The sequence below is a fragment of the Equus asinus genome, chromosome 8 (genome assembly GCF_041296235.1).
Source record: "Equus asinus isolate D_3611 breed Donkey chromosome 8, EquAss-T2T_v2, whole genome shotgun sequence".
In the NCBI taxonomy this organism is placed as follows: Eukaryota; Metazoa; Chordata; class Mammalia; order Perissodactyla; family Equidae; genus Equus; species Equus asinus.
This window is the reverse complement of record NC_091797.1, coordinates 45,529,932-45,551,437: the sequence shown is the minus strand read 5'-3', so window position 1 is coordinate 45,551,437 and position 21,506 is coordinate 45,529,932. Positions and strand designations below refer to the sequence as shown.

Here is a 21,506-nt window from a genome sequence, read left to right as displayed (position 1 = left end):
CATTTGCTTGGGTGTTGAAAGAGTGAATCTGCCACTGAAATGAGGTCATTGGGAAAGCTTGAATTAGTACAGGATACATCTTTCAACCCTCTGGTCACAACCCACTAGTAAGGCAGGAAATCACTGTAAGGGTTTTGACTGGAATTAAAAAAAACTCATCAAAAATAAGACATAAATTATGAGTATAAAGTATCAGATTACACCAGATGTTTGTTTCAGTTTTACATAAATGTGTGTACGTTATGTTGTAACATAAAAAGTAAATTTTATATAAGATGGATCACAGTCAAAAAAGTTTGAGAAACTTTCATCTGCAGAAACTTACCTTCCCTGCTGTGTTTCGATTTTCCCACAGCAGTGGGTACACGGCAGCTCCTTGCATTGACCTTATTCTTTCTTCACTGCGCATCGAGATGCAGGAAGGGCCTGAGCAGAGATGCAAGGGTAGAAGAGGATATGGTACCCTGGAGAGGCCCTGCTAAATAGACTCACCCCCTTTTTTCCTGTTGTTTTGCTTTTATTGAAGTGTGGTTTGGCCTTGTCATTGACCTTCATTAAAGGCCACTTTAATATCCCTATAAAACTTCTTACCGTATCTGCTCTTTATACTTTTTGTACCACTGTTGTGATCACTGTTCACTTTATCCCAAGATGCCTTTGTTACACATATGTGCAGGAGAAATTGCAGGTCTTTATCAAGGGGAGTGGAAGTTCTGAGCTGCTAGTTTGCTCTGTATCACGTAGACACGACGAATTGCTCTGTGGCCTTTACCTGACTTTTCTATCATCACTTGAGAGACTCAGAGCTGAATGTGTACTTGACCCATAAAAGTGTTTAGGGCCTAAAGAAGTAGAGTTTGTTGGATTCAGCCTTAGTTCTGGCTTCATTATTTTCTTCTTTATCCTAGTTTACTCATTTTTTAAAAATCTTGCTGTTCTAAATGGGCCTCAGCTCATTTTTGGACTGAGGTGGTAACACATTAATACAATGAGATGTTAGAGATAATAGGAAGTGCTCTGTTAGAGGTGTGCAGATTGCTATGGAAGCACAGAGAAGGGGCGCCCAGGCCAGCCTTGGGGAGGGGTATTGTTAAGGAAGGCTTCGTGGAGGAAGGTTCTAAGCGTCATGCCTGGCACATAGTAGGCCCTTAGTAAGTATTGGTACAATGAGAGATGGCATATGAAAGAGAAGGTAGCTGGAGGAAAATGAGTAAGTAAATTTAGCAGACAGAGGAGCATGTATAGAGGCTCGGAGTGAGGAGAGAACATGGCAGTTTGAGGAACATTATAGTATTATGGTCTGTATTATGATCTGACAGAAATAAAGGGTAGGAGAGAGATGAAGTCAAAAGGCTGGAGGCCCTATCACAATGAGCCTTGTAGATCTCACTAAAGGTTTGTTTCTATATTGTTTGTTTATTTTTAAGGCAACAAGGTGTCACTGAAGGTGAGGAATGTGGGAGAAGGGGCAGACATTAGTGATTTCGTTTTGGACGTGATGAGGTTGAGGTGCTTGCAAAGCCCTGATTGAGATGTCCAGTAGGGAATTGTAGATGTGCCCTGGGGCTCAGTAGCCAGGTCTGAGTTGGTAGTCAGCCACACGCAGCCACAGTACAGATGGGCTCCCTAGACTTCCTTCCCTGAAATGATCACTGCGTCTTCAACTCTATAAGCACTTTTCTTTTTCTGCATTCGTGACATTTACCTCAATTTACCTTGAGCTACAGACTTGTATATTCAACTTTCTACTTGACATCTCAATTAGATGTCCAACAGATATCTCAAACTTAGTGCATCCAAAACAGAATTGTTGATTTCCCCCATCTTCCCTACCCAAGCGTTCACCATCCCAATAGAGATCCCAAGAGAGAATAGCCTTTTATTCTACCCATTTATTCCTATCTCTACCAGTCAGCCTCAATCTCTCCCTTCCCATTACCATCCATATCCACTTCTGTCCCTCATCGTAGCCACCCTTGGTTCTTGCCTGAATTCCTGAAACAGGCTTGTGGCTCACACTCCTGCCTTCACTCTTGCCTCTCTAGTCAATCCTCTACTCAGTCATCAGGACACAGATCAGGGTCTGAGGTGTCAAACCTTGTGATAGCTTCCCATTGCAGCCAGAATAAGCGTAGTTTCTTCCTCTTAGTCTACAAGGTCCTGCGTGATCTTGGCCCTGCCTCTCTGTCCATCCTGTTCTACTCTCTCTTTCGTTCACTTCCCTCCAGCCACAGTGGCCTTATTGCTTTTCTCTAGAACTTGCCACAGCTCCCATCTCAGCTATTGTTCCTTCAGCTTGGCAGACTCTTCACCACATCTTCCCACAGCTACCTTCTTCCCACTGTTCAAATTTTAACTCAAATGTCTGTTTCTCAGAAGTTTTTTTGACCCTCCTATAAGGAAGCCCTCCAGTGTCTCTACCATCTTGTCCTATTTTATCTTCATAGCACTTATCAGTACTTGAAGGGAACTTGTTTACTCATGTAAGTACTTTTTGCCCATCTCCCCACACTGGCATATAAGCTCCTAGAGGAGCCTGGAGACTTAGACTTTGCTGTTGACCACATATCCCAGTATCGAATGCCCAGTGCCTGGCACATGACAATCGCTTAGTAAATTTTGTTTAATGTCTTGGCTTTGTACTATAGTTACTTGCTTGGCTCTACTTTCCTATTAGATTCTATGCTCCTCAAGGGTACAGCAGTTATGTCTTACTGATTTCTATATAGCTAATACCGTCAATAAATGTCAGGAACAGATTTCTCTGGGAACTCTAGAAAATAATTCTTTGCATGAAAAGGCTCTTATCTTTAAACATATGAGGTTCAATTAATGAGAACATTATGGGTTATGTCCTTGGTGATCCAAGCTCTCAGCAAGTTGAATAGGAAAAAAGGAGAAAAACCAACCACCCACTGGGTGACATGCACTGTGACCTGTTCTTTCTCCTGGTAGCCATGTGTGGTAGTTGTTTTAATCCATTTTTCAGATGAGAATCTCAGAGCTCACAGATGTTAACACACTTGCCCCATATCACACTGCTAGTTAGGGGCTGGCCAGAGCTGGGGCCTCAACTCCAAATGATCCAGTTTCCAAGCCAGTACCCACTCTGCTGGATCCCCGGTCTTCAGGCTGGCCCAGGTCACTGGGAGGGAAAGCCGGGCGAAGGTTGGGGTGGGAATGAGCCTTTGCATAGAGAGTTTGAGTGTGAGTTTGGTGGGTGGTGTCTTTAGGACTGCAGGCTAATTCTCTCCTTACAGGGTTTTACTCTTCCTCCCAGTGGACTCAGCGAGATTCCAACCTATGGTAGCAAATCCACATCTCTTTGAATTATGGGGCAAATGATGGCTTGAGTTGTAGGTGTTTGGACTGATCGGAGCAAGCAGCAGAAAGACCCAGGATGGAGGGCTCTCTGCCTCTAAAAGCTGCTCGTACAGAGAACATATGTGGTCATTGGAGAACATGTGTGGTCATTCCAAACTCAGTCCTGCTTAATCAGGCTGTGCACTTGCCCTGACTTTTAATTTAATGGTTTTCCTTCATGCCGGATAGAATTTGAAGTTTAACCAAGTGTCTCCTGGAAGTAAAGGCTTAGTGAGGAGGGAACAAGTGGCGTCAATAACTTGGGCTGACATTTGGGAATGACCAAAAGAAGTGACCTAAAACGGAGGTGGATGAAGAAAGAAAAGTGGTGCTTTCCTGATGCTTTTGTCCATCTCAGTCAAATTTGGTTGGACTCGATAGCCTAAGTGATTCAATCTTAATCTCTAATTATACCACTTATAGTTTAGAAACACTCATTGGAGTTGGGATATATTAATCTTCAGCTCAAGTGTAGAAATGCAGAGAGGAAAGCTGTTGGCCTCTCCAAATTCTCGGTTTCTCTTATGTGCCTCAAAGGAAACCACTATCACTGCTAGAACTTGATATCTAAGGATTTTCCACCTCTCAGGACTGAGGCCAACCCTCTGTCAAGCCTATTCCCTAACAAAATCGAAATATAAAGTAAAAATGGCTTTTAGCTTTGGCCTTTGATGGGTTGCTGAAGAAAATCATACTGACTTTCATGCTGAAAACCATACTTGGAAACTAGACCAAAAAATTACTTCCATGCTCCAGATATAACTGTATTTCTTTTATATGTTTTAGTTTACTTATGTAACTGTATATATATATATATATATATATATATATATATATATATATAGGATTTGTATATTTTCTACCTTCTTTGAGAAACTAGGTGGCATATTTAATAATTAATAAAATAAAAAATAAAACTGTAAAGCGAGGTGAATGGAGTTAATAGAAGAAAACTGAGGCAGTTATGCTATAGCAAAGTTCAGGGCCTGTCCCCCTGCTCCCACTGTGTGGTCCTCTGTTCTGCTTGTTGGGTAAGGGTGGAAACTTAACCTCAGGAATTAGTGCCGCAAGCTTTAGGACCTCACATCTGATTATCAAAATTGACATATGTGGTCATTTCGCTTGTCCAGACAGAATACCTTCTAACCAGAGCTGAGCTGTAGGATGGGTCCCTACAAAGACAAGTCAGGATTTTCCTCTGGAGGCAGCTTCAAATCCACATTAGCCTTTGAGCATGCGCTCAACTGAAATCCCCAAATGCCATACCCAATTCAGCATGGCCAAAATGGCCTTTCCATGAAGAAGATTTCAGAGTGTTCTATATCACGGCCATAGCAAAACCTCAGAAATGCTTCTAGTTGTGTGTTCTGTGGCCTCTACTCCTTGGGGAGCGGAATAAATTGACCACCTGTGTGCAGTTGATGTTGAAACCTTAAATGTTGGAGAATGTCGAGTCAGTGAAAGGCATAGGGTTTGTTGTAGTTAATATTAAGTCAGGACAACAAATAGAGACTGTACCCGTATGCTCTGAAACCATTTTTCTTTGGTTATAGTATACCACAGCGGCATATAAGACGTGTGCTTGATAGACGCTTGATTCAACTTTCCACTATAGCTTGGCTGCAAATAGTTGATTCACCTTAAAATGAAATCAAAGCTAATTAAAAAAAATCAAAAGTGGCAAACGATATTGCATTGTTTTTTTACAGATCTCTTCGTAGGTAAAACAATGGGTTAATAAGAATGATGATCTAAAGTTACAGGCAAATAACTATCAAAATCATGGATCTGTAATTTAGAGAGCAGTGTCTTGAGAATCAATTCTCTTTGGAGAATCTCTCTTAAGGATCCATTCAGGAGGGATGTTGTTCAAAAGGAGTTAAACTGGACGTGACAAAGATCTTGGCTTCCAAGCCAGAACAGGTTTTACAGAGTTTGGGTGCTAAGCTATCTTTACCTGAAGTTCTATTTGAGCTTGAAGGGTTAGGATAAGAAGTTTTAAGACTCAATCTTAGAAAAGCTTAGGGAGCTATGAGATCCAGTGAGAACCAGGCCTCCTGACTACTGACGGATTACTGCAGCCCTCCATCCTCCACCCAGAATCCTAAGTCATCAAGCCCTTTAACCACCATCCATTCTTTTTACCTGGCACCATTTGAGTTCACTTGACTTAAGTTTTTTTAAAGCAGTAATGCAAATCGTTAGAGGATTTAATTTGATTTGTGGTGGTGGTGATAGTGTTAACTATTAATTTTTGTCATCTTTATAGAGCTTATATTCTATGGACAGAGCAAATATGTTACATTAAGCATTTTAGGCTTATTTTGATCATTCATCTTGTCACTGAACCATGATGTCCATTCTGAAGGAGAGTATGTAAATCTCCCGACCTCCTCATTCTTGCGTGGGCTTTCCAAAGATCTAGTCTTAAAATATCTCGGTATAATACTCAGTGGGGTTTTCTCCCATTATTCATTCTTTTACAGTTAAGAAAATGTTAAAATGTGGGGCTGGCCCCGTGGCTGAGTGGTTAAGTTTGCGCGCTCTGTGTCGGCAGCCTAGGGTTTCACCAGTTCAAATCCTGGGCATGGACATGGCACCACTCATCAAGCCATGCTGAGGTGGCGTCCCACATCCCACAACTGGAAGGACCCACAACCGAAAATGCACAACTGTGTACCGGGGGGCTTTGGGGAGAAAAAGGAAAAATAAAACCTTTAAAAAAAAGAAAGAAAATGTTAAAATGTTATTCAACTTCTTATGACTATTGGAATAACATTATGCTTAATAGGGCATAAAGTGGTTAAAGAATGTTCCCACTTTCTGTTTTATTGTAATGCTACAAGGGGCACATACCTTGTGTTAATAAGCATCATGCTTCTGTGCCCAGCAGCACTAACACATGCTCTCCAGGTAAGATGTTTGCTTGAAATTGGTACCAGGTAGTTTTATTCTTTGGACGGCTCTTAAGAAAAATGTATTAAATTGTGTCTGCTTTTCAAAGAGAACATTCAAGGGTGAAATTTTACTTTCCCATCAGTTACAAGTTGAGTGAAAATGAATAAAAAGCGAGCTGTTTCTTGTTTCCTGGAAAAAACATAACAAAGTTAGGAAGGTAAAGATTTTATTTTCTTGCATCAAAAAAAAATTGGGCAGATCTGGAAAATAAGGAAACAAATCATGTTCCTTTAAAAATAGTCCTCTCCTGTGATCTTCACAATAGTCTCTCGTCAGTGCTGCTCCCTGAATGTTTTTGTTTTAACATCATGATGCCATTTTAACTTTGATATGAAATGAGACTCTGGATATAAAAGTTAATGAGTGTGATGTGAATAGCTGGATTTAATGTTGTGTTCAGTGGGAAATGTGGCACCTCTCTAAATCTCCACAGATTGTGCCCCCTTTTGTTCATCGATTTATTGCAGCTCTCAGAGTTATGGCTTCCCCATACCTACTCGTCCTAGATGTTAAAGATTGTTGATGTCCGACAGTTATCGTAGAAAGGATTAGGCATCTCTTCTTCTCAGATTTATACTGCCTCATACTTTAAAAAATTGAAATGCATAAAAATTACTTTTTAAGCTACAGCTGTGATAATACTGTTTGCTTAGATATTTCAGGGTGTAAATCAATTAAGAATGACTGAGTTTCAGTTCCCCTTGAGCATTGACTAAGCTGAAAATCTAGTAGAAGATATTTAATTTTTATAACTTAGTTCATTAAACAGGGATCACCCATATCCATTTTAAAAGTGCACAGAAGAGGACAAGCTGAGCCTAGGACATCTTGTATCAAAAATCAAGGATTGGCTTTAAATCCAATAGGATCATTTCAAAGATAGAAAATCCAGATTGAAATGGCTTCTGCTGGGACGCTCTGAGCACCAAAAAGAATAACGATAGTAATAGTTTTTGATACATTGAATTAATTTTTAAAAATCCATGAGTCTATATTAATACTAAAAAAATAAGAGAGGAGGATACGGAGGATTTAAAGAAGGGACCGTTGATTTTTAAAGACATCTAATAAATGTGGGAATAATGAAAAGAAGTAGAAAGTTACAATTTTGTAGCTCCCATTATATTCATTCATTCAGGCAAGTATTGTCAGTGGTTTTATAAAAATGGGCTCATTCACATGGACTAAAAATAGCACCTCATAGAGTTATTAGTAACTACCAAAGGAAAAAAATGTCTTTACAATGGAGAAATTGGGAAGTCCCCACCCTAATTGATTAAATTTAGTGTCACCAACAGTGGAACATCCTGACATGAGTGCCACCTGCTGCGATTCAGTCATCACTTCGCAGCATCACCCATGTGGCGTTCGTGCTAAAAATGGTTCATCTGAATCATAAGGAGGCAACCAGACAGATATAGAATGTGGGACAGTCTGTGAAACATTGGCCTGAATTCTTCAAGAAAGTCAGTATCATGAAAAGAAAGGTAGGATTCGGGGTGGAGGAAGAAGGGTGTGCTGGGTAACAGGCTAGAGAGACATAACCATGTAACATGGGTGAATTCTCCTTTAGATCCTGGGTCCAGGAAGAGGAGGCGGGAGTGTTACAAGACATTTGAGGGACAACTGGGGAAATCGGAATATAGACCATAAAATGTACATAGATATTACGTAATTGCTATTTTGTTAGGGGTGGTAATCATACATAGTTATGTAGGAGAATGTAACTTTTAGGATAGCCATGCAGAAGTATTTAAAGGTGAAATGTCAAGATGTCAACAACTTTTAAATGATTCAACCAAAAATTTGTTTGTGCATGTATGTGTGTGTGAGAGACAGAGAATGAGAATGGAGGAATTTCCTATAATGTGACAAAATGTTAATAATTAGAGAATCTACATGAAAAGTATACTTGTATTTATTATACTATCCTTGCGCTTTATTTATTTATTTTGGTAAATTTGAAAATGTTTAGAATAAATAGCCGGGAGAGAAAGATAGGTGTGGGCATTTGAAGAGGTTATTGGGTAAAGAGCTGGACACCACCAGCGTCCACAGGAAGTTCCAGGGTCCAAAGAAAGTTTTTTTTTAATCAGTCCAACATGAAATGGGAAAAATAAGGACAACAGAGAAAATTTTTCATGAAAATGTATCTAATTTAAAGGACTGTTCTTTATAATAGATCGTGTCCTTCTTTTTTATCTTTGTGCCTAAATTTCCTTTATGGAAATGATGGTTGTAGTAGCGACAAATTTTCTTTTTAAACAAGTCTATAAAATCCGAGGGTGGGGAGAGCGCTGGATTAAAGCAGTGGTTCACTTCACTCATTTATTCACTAAACGGTTGTTGATGCTCACTATCTGTCAAGCTCTCGCCAGGCTTTGGGACTCTGGAGGTGAACAAAACAGAACCCAGAGATGGTCACCTTGTCTCCCCCTGGGGATGCCTGGAGACATGGGGTGGGGAGGGGTACCTAAAGGAAACCTTCTGAGTGAGTCTGTGGGCATTCCCATATTTTAGCTAAATTAGTCCCATTTATCTTCTTCTTCTTGTTCTTTTTTTTTTTTCTTTCTTCTTCTTTTTTTTTGGTGAGGAAGATTGGCCCTGAGCTAACGTCTATTGCCGATCTTCCTCTGTTTTGTAAGTGGGACACCACCACAGCATGGCTTGATGAGTGGTGTATAGGTCTGTGCCTGGGATCCTAACCCACGAACCCCAGGCTGCCAAAGCAGAGCACGGGAACTTAACCACTACACCACTGGGCAGGCCAGCCAGCCCCCTATTATGTACTTTTGAGACAGTGCTTAAGATGTTTCAAAAAGAATTCTGCTCTATATTTAAAAGAAAAAACTTGAAAAAAATCACTGGGTTTTGTGATAAAGAATCCTGTAGCAAATGTTCTGGGCTATTAACTTGTGTTTTTTGGGGGTTTTTTTGAGGAAGATTAGCCCTGAGCTAACTACTGCCAGTCCTCCTCTTTTTTGCTAAGGAAGCCTGGCCCTGAGCTAACATTTCCTTTTTTTTTAATTTTTATTTTTTTGAGGAAGATTAGCCCTGAGCTAACATCTGCTGCCAATCCTCCTCTTTTTGCTGAGGGAGACTGACCCTGAGCTAACATCTGTGCCCATCTTCCTCTACTTTATATGTGGGATGCCTACCACAGCATGGCGTGCCAAGTGGTGCCATGTCCCCACCTGGGATTCGAACTGGCAAACCCTGGGCCACCGAGAAGTGGAACGTGCGAACTTAACTGCTGCGCCACTGGGCTGGCCCCCTGGGCTATTAACTTGTAAAAAGACTTTATCTCTGCCTGAGCACCTCCTGTTTCTGTTCTAAACTCATTTATGAAGGTGAGTATGCTTGCCTAAGCGACCGTCTGAAATTCTTGTAGGTGTGATGAGGGCTGATGAGGTGGGAGTCAAAGAGCCCCTCTGCAGTCTTGGGCAGATTTGCCTAAATTGCTGTACTTGGAGGTAAACCCCCTCATTTCCTTATTTTTCTAGCTAAATGGCTTTTTTCCCTCACCCAATCTGGTTTCTGAACGTCAAGTCTCTATCTCTGTGCCTTTATTAAAAGGAGGTGCTTGGGCCGGCCGCATGGCGCAGCGGTTAAGTTCGCACGTTCTGCTTCATCGGCCCGGGGTTTGCCGGCCCAGATCCCGGGTGTGGACCTATGCAAGCCATGCTGTGGTAGGCGTCCCACATATAAAGCAGAGGAAGATGGGCACGGATGTTAGCTCAGGGTCAGTCTCCCTCAGCAAAAAGAGGAGGATTGGCAGATGTTAGCTCAGGGCTAATCTTCCTCAAAAAAATAAAAATTAAAAAAAAGGAAATGCTAAAATGGCTGGCAAAACATTTGAGTATTTATGATAAATAGAGTGAACCCCAGGAAGGTTCACATTAAATTTTTAAAAATCCCTCACCTGTGAGTTTTGTGGTAAAGAAAATGAAGATGGTAGATGTGGTACCGAGTTTTTGTTTTAACTTGGTTTCTTAGGCTCTGGAAGACAATATGTGTCTCCTTGATGTTGAGATGGCAGCTGTTCTTGAAAACCTCAGGGCAGTAATAATGCTCGTAAAACACTTCACACACAAACAATCCTGAGTTACTTTAAGAATCTTTAAAATTTCTTCATATATGCTATAGTAGATTGGTTTCCCACCTCCTAAATGTTATGGTCAGATCGGTCCCTTTGTCATTGTTACCCATCAGAAGGTGGCCACTGTAGTGGTAGTATTTGGTCATTTAGAGGAGCTTCTATTAGGGTGTCTGCAAACTAAGTCCAGATCATCAGCAAGCACCAAGTGACCAGAGTGAGTGCTTTAAGTGTTCTTAAATAGGTGTTTTGGAGAGCTCTTAAGAAATTACAAAAACACCAAAAAAATCCAGATACCTGTGTTCCCACCAACCTGAACAGACAACCATTAACACATTAGTGTCTTTGTTTTGCCAGTGTGTTTTTTTTTCTTTCTCCTTCTTCTCCCCAAATCCCCCCAGTTCATAGTTGTATATTTTAGTTGTGAATCCTAGTTGTGGCATGTGGGACGCCGCCTCAGTGTGGCCTGACCAGCAGTGCCATGTCCGCGCCCAGGATCCGAACCAGCAAAACCCTGGGCCACCGAAGTGGAGCACACAAACTCAACCACTCGGCCACGGGGCTAGCCCCTTGCCAGTGGTTTTTTTTTTTTTTTTTTTTTTTTTGTAACACCAATTTATAAACACTAAGTGTGCAGGGACCTCATCTCTTATTCACTGCCCTGCCCATCCCCCTTCTCCAAGAGTGCCCACTGCACAAGGTGCTCAAGAAATATTCATTGAATCTTAAAATCATGTAAAACTTTACTGATAAAGCTGTAGCCTCATTTGATCACTACTGACAGTCTCCCTCTTGTTCGTGTTCCTCAGAGGGACCACTATCACGAGTTTATCGGACACTTCCTGTTCGTTTTGTATGTTCAAACATACATGTATTCATGACAGTATACTACAGCATTGTTTTGTATATTTTAGAAGTTACATAAATAGCATCATACCATGTATATCTTTCTAAAAGTTGCTTTTTTTCACTCCATATTTTCTTTTCAGATTTGTTCATGGTGCCATATATAGTTTTTTTTCCTTTTAACTACTTTTCCATCATTTGAATATACCCCATTTTATTTATCCATTCCTTATTTGAATGGCTTTTAGATTGTTCCTAACTTTTTGTGCTTACGAGTAGTCATCTCATGCATGCTCCCCTCCCCAAATAAAAAAATGATAATATTACTACTGCTTATAATCACTACCAATTATTGAAGCACTGTGAGGTCATTGATTGCCACTATGTGCCAGGCTCTGTGCTAAGCGCTTTATATTCATTATCTTATTTAATCCTCATAACAATTTATTTTACAAACTGGAAAAGTAGGTCTGACTTTACAAAAACATTGGGCAAAGTTCCACAACCCCTTAAGTGGAAGATCTAGATTCCAGCCCAGCTATTGGATGCCCACCCTTGAGCGTGAGATACAGTCTTGAGAGAGGATGACCTCTCTTCACTCGTTAGTCCCTCCCTCATCCTCATGGGGAGATGTTGAAGTCAATATGGTTAAAAGAGTTCCAAAAAGTGGGCAGAAGAAGTAGAAGAATGAACTAATGATTTTCATTTTGTTGGAAAGTTAACTGTCTGTTGCCATGGTTTCCCTTTATAGGAGTGTTTTTTTGCTTGCCTGTCATTTTAGGAGTTGAACCAATTGAAGGTTTCCTCACTTTCACCTATAATGATCTGTAGGTGGATAATTGGGACAAAGTAGTTGTCCTGTTGAATTAGCCTTTCACAAAGAGAAGGGAGGTCTAAAAGTTTCTATGGGACTTCACCATCAGCTGTACCTCTCTTCTGTGTGTATCCATAGTCACACCTTTAAGGAAGCTTTTGAGGGGATGTGTGTTAAGAGAGGGAGAGGAGTCTGTATTTCGGGCAATCCAGAAATATTTGAAAATGCATTATTACTTTTTATCTTTTCATTCAGCAAGGCTGTTTTCAACCTAATTTAATGTATCATAGTTGAAGAAAATTACCTAATAAAGTATGAAATGAGAAGTCTGGAGATTGAGACTTTTTCAGGACATTGCTCATAGAAGCCTTTCTGATAAGCAAATGACCCTGATCATGGTAACAGTGGTGTTGGTTATGGGGAATGCTTTTTACATATGTGCCCCCTTTCCCCTCAAGAGACCTAAACTGTTACGTTCACAAATTGAGGAGCCCTGTATTTTTATCCTGTTATATTTTGGGCAAAATTGGCACACAAAAAATAAGGAACTTGAAGGAAAAAAATGTCAGCCCCAGGGAGATGGAGCAGGTGGCCCTCTTCAGAGCATGTTTTCAGTAGCTTTGGAAAAGAATTCCCCAACCCCTCCATACTTTGCGTTCACAAAAGCCGACATTCTACAACTGGACGTCTTGTTTTTTGTTATGCTTTTTTAAAATTCTTTTGGAAATTTTCAGAATATTAAGATGCTCTAACAACTATAAATAATGATCAATAAGGTTTTTAGAATTATTTAATTAGAGATTTAATGTGAAAGGTAAGGTGACCTGAATTCCCACTAAGGTATAAGCTATCATCAACATTTAATTACCCTGTGGGTAGATAACTGTGCTAGGTCCTGGCATCAGATCCTTTCCTGAAATGCTTTGATGACTGAGAAGGAGAGAGAATTCAAACTACTTCATCCTAAAGTGCAGTGGGGAACATGGCATGATGTAAAAGACCCCTGGAAGGGATGCTTACACATGCCCATAGGTACACTGTCCCCACTTTTTGGCTGGGACTAGCCCTGTGGGGTTTGCTAATATCCATCCGGTGTCCTGTCCACCATATGCCTTTGGAGCTGATGATCCCATCCCCCAAATGGAGTTCATACCTTATGAGGCTGGTAGATGGCATTTTGTGCACCTTTAGCAAAAGAGGTAATATCTCTAAGAGTTTCTGCAATTTTCAAGCTGTAATTGTGCTTCTGCTTCTAAAAAGCTAGATTGTGTGCCTTAAGCTAATAATATTTTGGCCTCATTCTTGCCTTATTCCTTTGCTATGAAGGCTTTTTATGTAGCTTTTCTGTTTGTTTGTGAATGTGCCTCTCCCTCCCCTTTTCTGGTAATGCTGTTGCTTTATCTCTCTTCCATTCATATTTTTTTCCTTCCTTTTTGCTGCATGGAGACTCTCTGCTGTACAAGTGTAAGTATTTTTTGGTGGCTCTGCAGTTTCTGGCTGTATTAGTTTACCTTCTTGTGCTCCATTCGCTTCTGTGCTGCCTGGCTGGTCTCCCAGGAGACTGCAGTGTCGTCATGCATCTGTGGATCCTGAATGAAATAGGCAGCAATTTAGAGACAAGACTGGATTTTACAAGACGGTTCAGCTAGCAAAACAAGCCATGAATTTAAAATATCCCCAGCTGTGTTCCTGAAAGCAAGGAGAGTGTTGATGAAGAGAGTATAAACATTCAAGAGGGGAAAAGTCCTTATTCCCTTCATGTAAAAAAAAACAAAAAAGGACATGAATACTTAAGCTTCCAAGTTTTGTTTTTCTTTTTTTTTTTCTTACTGATTCTTGTCATATTACTTGTGTCCCAGAGTTATATAAATCGACATCATGATTCACTCCTTGTATTAGAAGAATTTTACTAATCTGCTTCATAACTGTTTGGGTTTTTTGTTTGTTTTATTTTTTTAACCTCATGGAAAAGAAAATTAATTAGGGATTCTTGAGCTTGGGGTGAGAGTGTTGTTTATTATTCTTTGGCAAACTTGATAAAATGAACAAGGAAACTACTCCATCCTATTTTTATGGTCATAGAAACATTTTAACTTGTTTTTTAAAAAATTGTGTGTCTAGGAGTTACATGATAAAAGTGAGTTTAACAGAAAAAATATTGTGTTGTTTGTAAGGTTCCAACGTTAGTCCTTAACTTGTGGTAAAAGTGGACATACCACTATTCAACTACATGGAGAGTAGTTTAAAATCCATTATAAAAATTGGATCAAATGAGGAAGATTTTTGATTAATGTAGACATTGTTCTGCTTTTGGATTCCTAGAGAATAAGAGCCATGCATTTCGTTCACACTGTCTGCCATGGTGGGGATGTATTGATGGTTTGTGATGTCAGGATGAGAAAGAAGTCTGTGTTTAGGGTTTTCTTTCTAAAGTTACATTTTTAAAGGGTTTATTTAACACATTGCTCCTTGTATTTCCTGAGGATGTGAATATTGAAAATTGCTTCTTCTTACTCATAAAATGCATTCTTAAAGATAAAAAATGTTGTCTAGGCCTAAAGTAATAGTTGACGGTGTTAACCATGAGTTGATTTGTGGAAGGTCCATTTGGTGTGTATACTTCTTCTGCTTCAATTGCTGACCCCCGTTCATCTGATGGGCCCTTTGTTATTTCTCTAAACAGAAAATACTTAGGCATTGACAAATTTTTAGGGAAGGTAAATGAGGGCTAAGAAACAGTCAGAAAATTAACCCTTTCATCTGGATACAAAAAGGGAAGAGAGTTAACAGTTCTAAAGAGGATGGTAAAGCCAGATTTTTTTTCCCAGGATGCAGTTCATCTAACCAACAGCTGTGTTAAGGGGGAAGTGGGAGTGCATGTCAACCAGATTTCTAGAGAAACCAAGAATATTTGTTCCTAAATATATACTTACGTGGATAATCATAGATCATTCTTAAATTTCCCCTTGCTTTAGATGTAAATGTAATGGGATCATAGGAATAAAGAAGAAAAGAAAGAAGAAATTCTAAAGAAAAGAAAGAAAAATATGAGAGAATTAAGATTCATTTTTTTCTTTCCATTGTTAAACTCCATGAAAAGAGGATCGTAAAACAGTTCATCCATCAAAAGAAATGGTTAAAATTGGGTTGCATTCTTATACCAATTGTAGAAACTAGCCTGATTTCAGGTCCTGCCTATTTTAGCAGAAGGCCATTGGCCCTGTCCAAACATGGCAAAACTTCACAACTAACAGGTTGTCAAATACAGTGAAGGAGTTTTATGTGAAAAGCAATTAGAAGTTATTTGCACTTGCAAAGAGCATGTGAAATGAAGGAAAGCAATGAAAGCATTAGAATGCGTCTTTCTCATTTCAAATTTTGTATACTAGGCTTTGAGGCATTAGAAAGCTGGACCAAGAAGAACAAACTAATTCCCCTTTGGTTGAAGTCAACCATCAAAAATCCTGACGATTTTGTATGTTTCTCAGTATGTCTATAAAATTAGGTTTAACTGAATGACACATTCACACATGGGTGTCAGTTTATAAGTGAGTCTCTTTCTATATATATTTTTATATTATTGATTTATTTTACGTACTTGGATATATAATTCCATATATATTCCTTTTCATATATTTAAAAAATTATAGTATATTTGAAATGTCATAATTCTCATGTTTTACGTGTATTTGATATCTGTTATAAAGGCTAAATAGGGAAACTTGAGCCAGATTATTTTTGCCTATGAATACTCTTTCTATGAAATCTAATCAAGAGTCACAGGAAAAAATTTTCGAAGACATCTTCATTCCATGCATTTTTAAACTTCTTCCCTTTTTATTTGTGGTGATCTAAAGGAATTGACTGGAAGTTAAATCCAAACTACTTCTTGATCTTTTTACCTACCGTGATTGTGCACAAAGTGGATAGAATCTTGAAGAAATTTTCATGACTAAACACAGCATATATTTTGGTAGGTTGTATCTCTTGAGAATTAATTATTTTTAGAGGTTTCACTTATGAATAGACATTACTTTCTTCAGCCAACTGCAAGGCCAGGTTTGGGAAGAACAACCATGAAACTGGATTCCTTTCCACTTGCCCTGGATTGACTGTTTCTATGGAACCTGCAAAGCCTATGGCTTTATAGATAGGTATTCCTCAGATTGTCTGCCTTTGACAAAACCTTGAAAGAACCAAATCTGCAAGTTTCATTGTGTATTTCAGGAAGACCAGTCTGAACTTCAATACAATTGCTCAGCATTTTTTCTATCCTTTTTCCTTCAACAATAAATAATAGCAAAAGGATATTATTATTAAAAATGGCATAAAGTTGTTGAAACTGTCAAGTTATTTGCTTTAAAATTCAGTATGAGACAATTTGTTCTTTGAACCAAAGAAAGTTTATCAACCTGGTGGATTTTTTTTTTTTTTTGAGAAAGCCTTAGATGACAACCTATTAAATGAAATGAAAATCTACAAACTTAAGTTTTTTCAGTTATGTTATTATCTCTTAGTTTACGCAAAAGCCAATTTCTAGTATCAAACCAGTTAAAATATCCCTAAAATCCATCCATCTGTATAGTGATAACGAGTGGTGTGGTAACAGGGATGCTGGGCTAACCTCCATAACCGAGTCTCTTCCTGGCACTGCTCCTACGAATGGTAGCCTTCATCATCGCCAAGACTCAAGTTTCTTCCTTGGAATTTGTTTGTGTTGGTGATGACGATGGTTCTCTCCAGCTCTGACATGTGTGGTCCCATAGAGGGAGAGGCTCATGCCTTCCTTAGGTTTGGCTTTACATAATCAACAGTTGACACCAGTGCTAGAAAAATGCTCTTTTTTTTGGCCATGGTTTGGGTTTTGGTCTCATATTTTAGAGGACTAGGAGGATCAAAGATGTCTTACTGAGAAATGACAGAAGATCCAGATTTCTAAATCATGGCAACTTTTTCCTAATTAGGCTTTGCCCATAACGTAAAGATCAAAATCTTGGTGGCAGAAATATGGAACCAAACAGTGAAACTGGTTAAATCATTGAAGTGACGAGTTCAGTGGTGCTTGCATTGATGTTTCTGTGATCATGAACAATGAATAATTAATTGTGTTTTCAATATTTAACAACTGATTTTTACAATCTTTCAATCTTATCCTTTATGTCCACTTTAATATCCTCATGTGCAGCTTGGAGTTAAATTCTGTATCATTCTTTGTTTCTTTCCACCATATAAATAGAGTTTAACTGATTAGGGTTGGGAGAAAGAAGAAAGCAGTTGGCTATATCCTTAGAGAAAACTGTAAACATTTAGAAATGTGGCGTCGGTTCAGTCTTTCCTCAGGCTGTCAGATGTTCCCAGCCACCCTCCAAAGAAGTGAAACAAAAATACTGAGCTTCAACAATTGATCCCAAATGTTTCTCTAACCACCACCCCGCCAATGTTTCTGAAGTTTGAAAGGCAAGTTTTCTGTGAATACTTGTCTAAGTGCTTTCTCTATTTTATTGCTAGATGACTCCCAAATCCAAAAGGAAGAGCATCCATAGCCGAATGCTGCGGCCTGTTTCCAGGGCCTTTGGTGAGTGTTTTGCTAACATCAGCCATTTCCTTGTAACCATGCAACACCCTCAGCAAGGATGTTGGACCACTTCAGGGATGTTTCTTTTGCTGTTGGTTCCGTCAAGTGGATTCCAACTCCTAGTGACCCCGTGTACAGCAGAGCGGAACCCTGGCTGGTGTTTTTGCGCCATCCTCTCACCTTCTGGTACTATATCAGAGGATGTTCTGCTGCTATTCATAGAGTATTCCTGGCTGATTTTTTTGGAAGTGGATGGCCAGGTCCTTCTTCTTAGTCTGTCTTAGTCTGGAAGCTCCACTGCAACCTGTTCACCATGGGTGACCCTGCTGATATTGGAAATCCTGGTGGCATAGCTTTCAGCATCACAGCAACATGCAGCCACCACAGTATGACTACCGACAGACAGGTGGTGTGGTTCACTGGAAACAAACCTGGGCCACGGCGGTGAGAACACCGAATCTTAACCACTAGACCACCAGGGCTGGCCTGGGATGTTTCTTAGGGATACTATATATGAGTAAATATTGAGAAAGAGAGTTAAGTGATTTGTGAATGAGGTGTTTGTATTCCGTAATAAACTTACAGGTACTTTTAGGAACTTTTAAATCAATCTCTATGCAATAAGTTTCAGCCTTGGGCTTTGCTTTATTTTAGAAATGGAGTTTGATCTAGATAAAGCCCTGGAAGAAGTGCCGATCCACATCGAAGACCCGCCTTTCCCGTCCATCAGACAGGAGAAGCGGAGCTCAGGGTTTATCTCTGAGCTGCCCTCCGAAGAAGGGAAGAAGCTGGAGCACTTTACCAAGTTAAGGCCAAAACGGAACAAGAAGCAGCAACCCACCCAAGCAGCGGTAGGTGCCCTGGAGAGGCCCCGCCCCTCCCGCACCCTTTCCTTCTTGGGCGGGGGTGGGGGCGGGAGGAGCTGGAGAATCCTGCTGAAGTGCCTTGCACAGTGTGAAAGCTTACAGTTAAGGAGAATAGAACCTTTCCGTGTGATATTCGTGCCAAATGTCTCCACTTGGGGCTCAACAGTTTTGGGAAAGACAACGAAAAGACAAGTAACGTTTCCAGCTCTTCAGAGCAGAGTTGTCCTTGAAAGTCCTTAGAAAAATATCACTCACATGAGTGAGATAAATAGGCTACATCTATAGAATTTTATAGTGTCTGAGGGTGAAAAGATGGGGGAAAAGTTCCCAAGAGTTTATTTGTAATTGAAAATTGTTTGCATCTCATGTTGGAGTCCACACAGACACTCTGCCCATCTCCGTTTCTGACCCACTCTGGCGCCTTTGCTTTTGATCACCTGCAAACTGGGTGGTGGAGAGGCCGTGTGTGGAGAACTGTGCCCGTGGCGGGACTCAGCCTCCTGCTGTCTCTCCCACAGGAGAACATTGAATTGTTTGTACTAAGGAGCCTTAATGTAATTTACCCCATGTCTCTGGTTAGTGTCTTTTCTCTGCTTTACAGTCTTTTGTGCCTATTATCTCTGTTCCTCATCTTCCTGTCACCCTGCAATCCACCAAAATCTTCATTCTGTACCTACCACTCCCAAAACTGCCCTGCCAGGGTCACTCCTGACCTAATCCTGTGGATGGTGAGCTGTCATCTTACTTGATGTCTCAGCGGTTACTTGACAGAGAGAGCTCTCTCCTCCCTGAAAGGCGGAGAGTCATCACACTCTTTTCCTTCCCGCCCGCCTCTCCCGTGGTGTCTTTCCGGTTTTCCTCTGCCTGGCCCTGGAGGGTAGTATTTGCTGTCAGGGTCATGTGATTTAAACCCATGGTTATAATCTCTCTGTTGTTGACTCCTGCCGTCTCTGCTGAACTCTAGATTCTGATAGTCACCTGCCTCCTGAACTGGAATGTCCTAGGGCACTTCGGGCTTAACAGATTCAAACCTGGGAGCCTGTCTTTCTTTATCAACTTGCCCTTCTTTTTATATCCCCTGTCCCCAGTGAAGCATCACCACTTGACAAATTAGAAACCTGGATATGATCCTGAACACCAGCTCCCCACCGCCAACCCTGACCCGCTGTCTGCTTTCCTCCTTGTCATCCCTGCCATCCCTCCCTCCCATCCCATGTTTAGTCCTCCAGTGCTACAGCCTTTTTCTCATTGCTTCCCCGCCACCACACACACACCTCCTGGGCTGGTAACGACCCATCTTTCAGATCTCCACTGAGGCAAGACTTCTTCCAGGAAGCCCTCCCTATCTGTGCTCCTATAGGGCCGTGGTTACACAACTCCAGGGAAAGTCATTCTCACATTCTGGTTGTGCACAGTGCACAGCCTGAGCAACCCTCCATGGAGGCCCTGGCTCCTCCCATGCCTGATACTTACGCTGTTACAGCTGTCCTCATACAGTGTTTTCTGAGCACTCTCTCCTTGTCTATAAGCTCCATATTAGAAGGCATGGGGTTTATTGTCCATAATTTTATGCTCAGTGCTCAGTATGGGTTTAGAATGTAGTAGAGCTTCAACAATACTTACTGGGTGGTAGGTGGATGACCAGAGACATGAATAAAGGCCACAGCAGATTATCTGTATGGTCAATCATTTACTCACACTAGATCAGGCAGTTGTGTTTAGTTTATTTCTCTCATTTGAATCTGAATAGTTTGACATGATTTCAAAAAACAAAAGGAAAAAAATTTAGCGCATAGTTTTCTTTTCCAATTTACTTGATTTTAACTTTTTAGTTCACTATTACATATTCTTAGAGGAATAAACATTTTTTTAAATAAGGAAAAGACCTTTTCAGACAGGGAAAATATAGCCTCCCACCCTCTAGATTCTAGATGGTTACAGAATAACCTTTGCCTCTTTCCATGTGGTGAGCCATTAGCAGTATAACTTGCATGTGAAACGATGGTTTGAGTTTCCCTTGATCAAGTCAGTGACCCGTGGAAAGAGAATGGCCGTGTACTTTTTTCTTTATACATTTCAAAAACAAGAAAGAAGGGAGGGGAAGAAAACTGTGATGGAGTCCTCAGTGGAGGGGCCTATTAGATCTGTCCTAGAGAGATTTTAACCTTGTCCACAGCAACGCCAGCACTCACAGGGTTGGCATGTCCTAGGCTGCCCCATCCTGGGGCCTGTGTCCCACAAGGCTGTGTCCTGAGATGATGGATTAGGCCTTGGGTCTAAATAGATCCAGCTTCTCCCCAGAGGCTTGGTGGACTGAGAAACAAGGCCTAGCTTGCTTTTCCATGGGTTCATAGTGAAAATACGTGCTACATTATGGTTTCACAGTGCTTGAGATTTTCAAAGTGCTTTCATATCTAATAACTGTGCAGCGGCCGCATAGGCGCCATCATCCACATATTTCCACTGAGAATGAGAAGGTTGCAATTCATCTTAATTACTAGATTTTAGTAGCAGCCATCATTTAATATTATCATTTTTTCGTTTGTTTGTGTTTGCTAGGAGTGAGTAGAGTCAGTCCACCTTAAGTCTATTTTAGCTTTTCTGGAGCTTGTCCTTAACCTCTAATGCCTCTAATGAGCTTTTCCAGGCGTCAGAAGCCTCAAAGCCAAGGTATGGACCATTTTTACCTTCAACATTTCTTTCTTTCTTTTTTTTTTTTTTTTTTTTTTGAGGAAGACTAGCCCTGAGCTAATGTCCACCACAAATCCTCCTCTTTTTGCTGAGGAAGACTGGCCCTGAGCTAACATCCGTGCCCATCTTCCTCTACTTTATATGTGGGACGCCTACCACAGCATAGATTGCCAAGCAGTGCCATATCCGTGTCTGGGATCCGAACCGGCGAACCCCAGGCTGCCAAAGCGGAACATGCGAACTTAACCGCTGCACCACTGGGCTGGCCCCCTGCTTTCAACATTTCTGATACCAAAT

At 40.6% G+C, this 21,506-nt stretch overlaps 1 protein-coding gene across 10 annotated transcripts in view; it reads left to right on the top strand.

The window, feature by feature from the left end:
* The window catches only part of CARMIL1 (capping protein regulator and myosin 1 linker 1), a 309,026-nt gene that overhangs the window by 255,069 nt on the left and 32,451 nt on the right, over positions 1 to 21,506 (top strand). For all 10 annotated transcript variants that reach the window (XM_014851594.3, XM_014851592.3, XM_070515533.1 and 7 more), the window contains 2 exons: positions 17,586 to 17,652; positions 18,307 to 18,503. In XM_014851594.3, coding sequence (XP_014707080.2) covers positions 17,586 to 17,652; positions 18,307 to 18,503 — 264 coding nt within the window. The remainder of the gene's footprint in view (positions 1 to 17,585; positions 17,653 to 18,306; positions 18,504 to 21,506) is intronic.